The sequence below is a fragment of the Cebus imitator genome, unplaced genomic scaffold (assembly GCF_001604975.1).
Source record: "Cebus imitator isolate Cc_AM_T3 unplaced genomic scaffold, Cebus_imitator-1.0 Scaffold18, whole genome shotgun sequence".
NCBI classification, from domain to species: Eukaryota; Metazoa; Chordata; class Mammalia; order Primates; family Cebidae; genus Cebus; species Cebus imitator.
Window position 1 is genome coordinate 11234577 of NW_016107333.1, and position 8919 is coordinate 11243495.

The 8919-nt window shown below is 50.9% G+C and overlaps 1 protein-coding gene across 1 annotated transcript in view; it reads right to left on the reverse strand.

Moving 5' to 3' along the window:
- Positions 1 to 8714, reverse strand: part of RSPO4 (R-spondin 4) — a 34111-nt gene extending 25397 nt beyond the window's left edge. The window contains exon 1 of the mRNA XM_037734374.1: positions 8545 to 8714. Within this exon, the coding sequence (XP_037590302.1) occupies positions 8545 to 8623 (79 nt within the window). The 5' untranslated portion in view covers positions 8624 to 8714. The remainder of the gene's footprint in view (positions 1 to 8544) is intronic.
- Between the last annotated feature and the right edge of the window lie 205 nt (positions 8715 to 8919).

An 8919-nucleotide genomic window follows, 5' to 3' on the forward strand; every position in this document is an offset into this window, starting at 1 on the left:
TCTGTACTTCAGTTTTCTTATCTGTAAAATAGGAATACTACTACCCACTGAACAGGTTTATTAAGAGAATTTAATCAATTAATATATACAAAATACTTAGAACAGTGTCTGAAATTGTTAAATAAAATAAAAGAATGCAGGTAACATCTGGCATAGAATAAATGCTCAACCACAAAACCAAATCCAAAGTGACTTTTGTAAACCTTTGATGCCAATGAAAATTAAGTATTTTTAAAGAAAAACTGTTTTGGGGAACGTCATGTATGTGTGTAGAGATATACGTGAGGAGTGTGCTCCCTGATGTCCACCTCCAGGGCTGTTCTATGTCCTGATGCTGCCTACAGCCCAAGACTCTGAGGACAGGACCTGCCTTGAGGCCATGATGGCTCCGTGGCTTGGTACCTTTCATGAAATCACACAGCCAAGCCTCAGACCCTATGGAGAGGCTCCACGTTGTCCAGGTAACTCTAGAGGCCCTTAAGAGGCACCCAGCCCTGGGCTGGTTTCTGGTTATTAAGAAGTCCCTGCAGACAGCCTTGGATCTGTGAACGCCCTCTAGCTTCCAGCCTGTCTTAATTTTTTTTTTTGAGACGGAGTCTTGTTCTGCCACCCAGGCTGGAGTGCAGTGGTGCAATCTCTGCTCACTGCAAACTTTGCTTCCCAGGTTCAAGTGATTCTCATGCCTCAGCCACCTGAGTAGTTGGGATTACAAGCATGCACCACCACGCCAGCTAATTTTTGTATTTTTAGTAGAGATGGGTTTTTGCCATGTTGGCCAGGCTGGTCGGGAACTCTTGGCCTCAGGTGATCCACCAGCCTCAGCCTCCCAAAGTGCTAGGATTATAGGCGTGAGCCACCACACCTGGCTCCATCCTGTCTTCTGACATTTATCCCAGCCCTGGGAAAAAAGGCAAAGCACACTGAGTATTTCCAAGTCACATGGGGGAAACTGAGGCTCTGAGAGGCTCTCAACCTGTCAGGCTCTGGAGCGGGCTGCCTTCCTCTACCAATCCAAGGTTGGCCTTCACCCCTGGTCTCCTGCACCCTCACTTCTCACAGCCGGGTGACCTTGGGGAAGGTGCCTCCCCACTTGCATCTCCAATTTTACAAGGATTGGTCTCCAACGTCTCACTTGGCCTTTTTGGCCCTAACATTTCCTTATTCTAGAACCCTTCTCCAGAATTCTAGAGAGAAAATGAAAGCTGAACTGCTCTGCAAACTATAAAGTGCTATACGAACAAGAAGGTGGTTCATGGCAGCATTAGATGGGTTTTCAGGAGAAGTCTACCGTAGACAGGATTTGCTGTGGGTTTTGGAATTAAGAAGACCCAGGTCACACATGTATTTGCAATGTGACTTTGGATAAGCCAGTCCCCCTCTCTGAACCAGCTTCCCTCTTCTGTAAGCTGGCAGTGGGGGCATATCCACTAGACAGGGCCGGGGTGACGACCAAATTAAAAGAAGAGGGCAGTATCTACGACACCCTGGCTGCACAGAGGTGTTTGATGCAGGAGGAGGTTTAGGGCCTCGACACATCACTCCACCTTCCAGGAGCTAAAGTCCACACCCCTGGGGAATGATGTAGCTGTCAGATTCGGGGCGATTAGAAACAAGAATCTGAACTAAGGCAATTGGAGCTCCAGAGACAGACTCCTGAGGTTACATCCCAGCTTCCCTGTCTGTTGCTGTGCCATCCACTGGGCCTCAGTCTCCTCATCTGTAATATAAAGATCCTCCTGGAATCTGCCCCTTACAGCTGCCAGGAGGGCCTGCATTGGGCCATGACTGAAAAGGGCTGAGCACAGAAGACGGGCTCAGCTGGTCCAGCTGCCTCCATATTATTTTGGCAATGGTGAGAAATATATTTTTACATCAGTACACACACTAGTACACACAAGCACGCCCACACCCACTGCGTGCACACACTCATACATCCACATATGTGTGCATGCACACTCAACCGCTCATACACACATTCACATTCATGTGTGAACTGAAACATTTCTCAAAATAACAGTTTTCACACTTGCAATGCACTCTGATATCTTCTAAAAAAGAGGTTGGCAAAACTGTAGCCTCTGGACCAAATGTGGATGTTTTTGTGTGGCCTGTGAGCTAAGCATAGCGGAGTATGCGACAGATCATATGTGGCTTCAAGGCCTAAAGTATTATCTATCTGACCCTTCGCAAAAAATGTTTGCTGACCCCACTCTATTTTCTTCAGTTATATTCCATTCTGCTCCCTTCCATTCCATTCTGTTCCCTTCCACTCCATTCTGTTCCCTTCCATTCCATTCTGTTCCCTTCCATTCCATTCCATTCAAAAATGCTGGCTAGAGCTGAATTTATTGCCCTCACCTGCTGATGCATTGTAAACCTCAGCTTGGAAAACTTTAAATTAATGGGAGCTTCAGTTTTTTTCACCAGACAGGAGGATGGATGAATAAACTTTATCCGTGTGACACCTTAGCCAAACAACGTCCCCTCTTTGTCTCGGATTCCTCAGCTGAGGCTGGGACCACCACCAGCCTGCTCGCAAGGGTGTGCCGAGGTGCAGCCTCAGAGGTCTTGTCTGTGATGTTCTCACTGATGGATCTTAAGAGTCCAATAGTAAATATTTTAGGCTTTTTGCACCACATACAATCTGTTGCATATGCCAGTATTCTTAGTTTGAAGGCCATATAAAAACAGTCCTCTGGCAGCAGAAATGGAGGAGCACCCATCTCTGCTGTCCTTTTCAACACCCAGCCCAGGGCCTGGCCTAGAGGAAGGACCAAATAAATATGTCTTCATGACGATGGTGACTGGAGAATGGCACCCAAAGCCCTGCACGACTGGACTCCGGCCCAATCTGCAACCAGAGTTCCATTTCCTTCGGCCACGCGGTCCCTCGTGCCCTTCCCACCTGGCCACACTCTCCCCTCACTCTGCAGAGGTCCTCTGTCTACTACTCATCCTGCAGAGGTCCACCCTATTGCCACCTTTGCCTGACAAAATCCTAAACCCTACCTCTCTGATGAGGTTCAGCCCTGGCAAATCACTGACATGATTCATTTCTATATCTATGCACAGGCTTCGGAGCCTCCAAAACTCTGGGTCCATGTCCTGGTTCGGCAGCTGTGAGTTCCTGCTTTCTGAGCTTCAGTTCCCATGTCTGGAAATAGGCATAACACAAGGCAGTGGCAGAGTGAGGATGCGGAGCCCCACCTGCACAGCTCCCAGCATGTGGCCCACCTCCCTCCTTCTGAATCTTAGTGGCCTGAATCTCCTTCAGTGGCCGGGCAGGGGGGTTTGGATGGTTTCCATCCACAGGAGAGGGAGGTGGGATAGAAAAGCAGCATCTCTTTTGCACCTAGGCTTGGCTTCAGAACACTGAGAGGGAGAAGGGTGGCAAATGGAGCTCAGCTGATTTATCACCTGCTATGTGCCAAGCATTCAGCTTCACAGTTCTCAACCAGCCACTGTGTTATGAAGAAACCCAGGGCAAGAGGCCCAAGGTTACATTCTGTTAAGACCCAGATCCCTTCCCTCAGCTCTCAATGTTGTCATTACCCCCACTCGCCCTATAGGAATCCCTTTCAGAACTACCCCTGGATCTAAACCTGGCTTCGCCTGGATGCCAGCACTCAGGGGGCATACCTTGTCGGTGCCCAGCTATGGCTCCTGCTTGCCCAGGGCTTGGTGCATCTGTCCATGTACAGGAGACAGTGCTGCCTGCCTGGGCCTCCACATGGGGCTTTGCAATTTATTTTATTTTATTTTTTTGAGATAGAGTCTTGCTCTGTTCAGAGGCTGGAGTGCAGTGGTGCTATCTTGGCTCACTGCAACCTCTGTCTCCCAGGTTCAAGCAATTGGTACTACAGGTGAGAACCACCATGCCCAGCTAATTTTTATATTTTTAGTAGAGACAGGGTCTCACCATGTTGGCCAGGATGGTCTCAATCTCTTTTTTTGTTTTTGAGACAGAGTCTCGCTCTGTTGCCCAGGCTGGAGTGCAATGGCACGACCTCAGCTCACTGCAACCCCCGCCTCCTGAGTTCAAGCGATTCTCCTGTCTTAGCCACCCAAGTAGCTGGGATTACAGGCATGCACCATCACACCCACCTAATTTTGTATTTTTAGTAGAGCTGGGATTTCACCATGTTGGTCAGGCTGGTCTTGAACTCCTGACCTCAGGTGATTCACCCACCTCGGCCTCCAAAAGTGATTACAGGCATGAGCCACTGCACCTGGCTGGTCTCCACCTCTTGACCTCGTGATCCACCTGCCTCGGCCTCCCAAAGTGCTGGGATTACAGGCATGAGCCACTGTGCCCAGCCAGGGGCTTTGCAATTTAAAAGGAAGTGTCATACTCCACATAACAGGCCTCTGAAGTGGGCACTGCCACAGTGAGTTTATGATAAACAGAAAGAAGCTCAGAGAGGGGAGAAGGTTTCCTCCGGACGCACCATAAGCAAGAGGCATAAGGCCCACGTGAGACCTCACTCCCCACCTGGTCCAGGGCACGTCTGCTCTGCTATAAAATGGAAAGGGAAAGTGGTCAAATCCTTATGAAGCCCCTGCTGTGTGCCTTTGGCCCCCTTTCCTGTTGGACTGCAATAAATCTTCCCAATTGCTCAAAGAGGTAGGTGTAATTGTTCCCATTTCACAGATTGGGAAGCATGGGTCAGAGAAGGCATGAATGCTTAATGTCACATAGTTAGGGCAGGAGAGGATCAAGGTTTGAAACCAGGGCTCTTCACTCTGCCCCTTGCTTGCTCAGGCCTAGAAAGATCTAGAAGCTCCATGTGAATGTGAGGGTCCCTCCCCAGCAGGCCTTGGATGTCAGGGAAAGTCAGTCACAGGCTGGCATCTCCTCCTTGCCTAAATGGACCTCCAGATCTAGGAATGCGAACCAGAGCCCCCTCACTCTGCCTGACTGTCCCATTGCCAGGGTGCCCCAGCAAGTTTCAAAAAAAATGTCCCCATCTGGTTCTGATTCACTTACACTTAATTAATCAAAATGTTGTTTTGTAAGAGATACTTGAGATCCAAGAATCCTTCTCAAGTCTTTTATTTCATTCTTTCTTAGAAACAGAAAAAATGGGTTTCATTAAGAAGTGGTGACGCTGGAGGCTGAGGAAGCGCGGGTCTAGAGGAACCAGGCCCCAAAGGGGCTCGGATGGGGCAGATGCTGGCCCAGCAGGTCATTCCTCGAGATCTTGCCGACCTGACCAAAGGCTAAGGCCAAAGACTCGGGCATGGGGGAGGCTGGAGAAGGGTGGGAAAGGGTCATCCCTCTATACTGGCAGCTCCCCAAGGACCAGCCCAGGGTGCTTACCTTGGTATCTCCAAGGTCCCCAACACAGAGCGTGGCACAGAGGCTGCCCTGTGACACTTGTTAAGTGAATAAGTGAGTGAATAAATGAATGAAGCAAGCGCTGCCAATACCCAGGTGTTTTCTGGACACATTCTCCTGCCAAAGTTAGATAAGATCAAAGCTGGTAGGACCCTGAGGGATCGTGTACAGAATTTCCCAAGCAGATGTTTTATGAGAAATGGTCTCTGATGTGTAATATGTTTGGGAAAGGTCATTTTCTCTCTCTCTTTTTTTTAGACAGGCTCTGTTCTGTCCCCCAGGCTGGGGTGCAGTGGCACAATCACAGCTCACTGTGCAGCCTTGATGTCCTGGACTGAAGTGATCCTCCCACCTCAGCTTCCTAAGTAGCTGGGACTACAGAAGTGCACTACCACCGTGCCAGGCTATTTTTTGTATTTTGTATAGATATGAAAAAATGACATATTTTTTTATAGAGTTTTGCCATGTTGCCCAGGCTGGTCTTGAACTCCTGGGCTCAAGCTATCTATCCTCCCATCTTGGCCTCCCATAGTGTCAGGATTATAGGCTTGAGCCACCACACCTGGGTCACACTCTCTATTTTTACCTCTTCATCATGCTCTGATAAGTCTCACAGCCAAAAAATCTGCTAAACCCAGCATTTCCCAAACCTATTTGACCAGAACTCCTGTGGCTGCCTTGCAAAATATGCTACAGGAAGGGTTTGTCCAGCTCTGGTCCCCACTTCAGTGCCAATGGGAAACTGAGGCTATGGGCGGGGGACAGAAAAGATTCACTCACCCAAGATCACATGGCACAACTGGGTCAGGGGTGGGACTGAAATCCAAGGCTATCTCCATTGCATCCAACTAATAAATGAAGCCCTATCTCTTCTGTAGATGCTAGGCAGGTGTGTGTCCCAGAGGCAACAGATCAGGTACTGGGGGAGGGCTGCCAACAGCCCTTCACCAAATTACAGCTGTGTAAGAAGCAGCCATATCCCTACCTCCTCACTGAGCTCCTGGGGAGGTGGTGGTGAGCTGTAGATGGGGCGGGGGGCAAAAGGGGTAGGATAGGAATTTTTCATTTTTCTTTTTCTTTTTTTTTTTTTTTGGTCTTTTTTGAGCCAAGTACCATCTTAAAATCTTCTAAACTAGCTCTTCTTCATTTTTTTTTTTTTGAACAGTCTCACTCTGTCACCTAGGCTGGAGTGCAGTGCTGCAATCTCAGCTCACTGCAGCCTCCGTCTCCCGGATTCAAGTGATTCTCCTACCTCAGCCTCCCGAGTAGCTCAGATTACAGGCACCTGCCACCACACCCAACTAATTTTTGTATTTTTAGTAGAGACAGGGGTTTCACCATGTTAGCCAGGCTGGTCTCAAACTCCTTACCTCAAGTGATCTGCCTGCCTCAGCCTCCCAAAGTGCTGGTATTACAGGCATGGACCACCACACCCAGAACCTTATCCAGAAAATAACCATCTCCCCTCCCTCCACCAGGCCATTGTGAGTAGCCAAGGACACAGTGGACAGGAAATGAGAATGATTAATACTTATGAGCACCCATTAGGAGCCTGCGTCCTCAGCTACTCATTTCCCATACACAGTAACTCAGTCTTGCCCACAATCTTCCTTATGAGCGGGACACTTACGTAAAATATGCGTTGATGACGGGAAAGGGGTTTTGTCTGATATTTTGGTATTGTTTAGAATGCAGAAGGATCTCAGACATCTTCTGAAGCACACTCAGATGGGTAAAATGAGGATTGGAGAGGCAAAGTGACTTATCCAAGGACATTCAGTTGGTAACTAAGGAAGCTGAGATTTGAACTCAGTTTACTTGGCTCCAGAGCCTATGCCCCTAACCACTAAACAAAGGCCATTCACAAAGGAGTGTCCCCATGGAGTCCCAAACTCACCCCAGCTCAGCTGAAAACCACATGCCTCTCCACGCCTTTGTCCCACTGTCCCAGCAAGAACTGGAGCCTCTTGGGCCACAGTCTCCCCCACCCCATCCAATCCTACCTCCCAATTCTCCCACAGCCCCTCTCTGCTTCCTGCTCTGTTCCAGGAGTGACTGGGTCCCTTAGGGCTTTCACACAAATGGAGGGCCCCAGAGGGCAAGCCATTCTCTCTCACTCTCCCTCCTTCTCCCTCCCATGTATCCTTGCTCAGGCCCAACACGAGGGCTGGAAAGAGTGAAGACACCAGCTGGATAATTCAGCAAGGTTATTTAAACCAGTCTGAGCCTTGGAACCCGTCTTTATTAAAACTAGATGACCCCTATGTCATGAGGATATCGTTGGGATTTGATGAGCTAGGACATGAAAAACCCCTGGCACAGTGGCTGGCATTCAGTTGCAGATCTTAAGAGTGGCATCTGGAGGCCAAAGGGCTGGCCAGCTCAGGCAGGTGATTTGTTCACTTGCTCGCCCACTTACCCTTCTCTGGGGCACAGGCTCTGCCAACTCCTGGTCTGCAGGGACAGCCTCCAACCCACCTTCTGAGGATGTTCTGACTCTCACAGAAAGGCTGTGGCATAGGACTCCCAGGTGAGAGTGCATGGGGCCCCTGGTACATTTATAATCTGAACCTCGGCTTATCTTCCTAGTGCCCTGAGAGGCCAAGATGGAAAAACTAAGGCTCTCAGAGAGGCTGGACTTCTTCTAGGTCATCCTCTATTAGAATAAGTGAACCTGAACTCCGGTCTCAGGTCTGGCTAAACTCAACAGAGGTGGGCCATGGAGAATCACTGCCCTCTGGGAGGTGACACCAGGAGTCAGGGTGAGTGATGGGGCTGGGACTGGGGCATCTGGACTCCCAGCCCAGGGCTCTCTAAGTCACTTCCTGAACCAGCAGGGATGCTTGGGATGGCTTCTAAGCCACTAAGTCTGTCTCCTAGTCCCTGTGCCCCCCAGGCTGGCTCTCGAGGCTTCTGTCTCTGCACGGAGCTGTCCTCCTTTATGCTGACCATCGGCTACTACAGAGAGCCTTGCTACTCCCTCCCTTTTGGGAGAGTCTCTTTGGCCCACCCTGCTCAATGGCTCACTCACTGGGTGCCCTGGAGCCTCAGGCTCCCCATCTAAAGTGAGGCTGACAGCCATCTGGAGGAGCGAATGATCCAGGGCCCCAAGCACCAGGCAGATGCCCCCAGTGCCACCCCCACTCCCTGTCCCCAGTCTGCCCCGAGGCTCCTGCCCGGCCGCCCTACTTAGCCACCCCTCGTACCTTGTTTCTTCCTTCGGTTCAGGGCCAGCATGTCCACGGCGTGGGCGACGAGCAGGAGCAGGCAGAGTGGCGCCCGCATCTGGGCAGCCTGGTCCCGGCTGGCGCTTCCCTGGCGGCCCGACGGCCCCACGGCCCAGCGGCGGTGCGGGGGCTGCTCTGGGCGCGCCGGGCGCATCCGCCAGGCGCGAGTCGGTCCGGCCACCAGGGACCCGCGGTCCGCCCCGAGGCCAGCCGCCAGGTCGAGTGAGGGCGTTGGCGGAGCTGGGGCACTGCCCTGGCGGGGAGGAGCCAGCGTGGCGGGGGCGGCGCGTTAACCAGCTCTGGGCCCGCGGAACGCGGGAGAAAGGGGCGGGGGTCGCCCAGACCAGGGTTCCC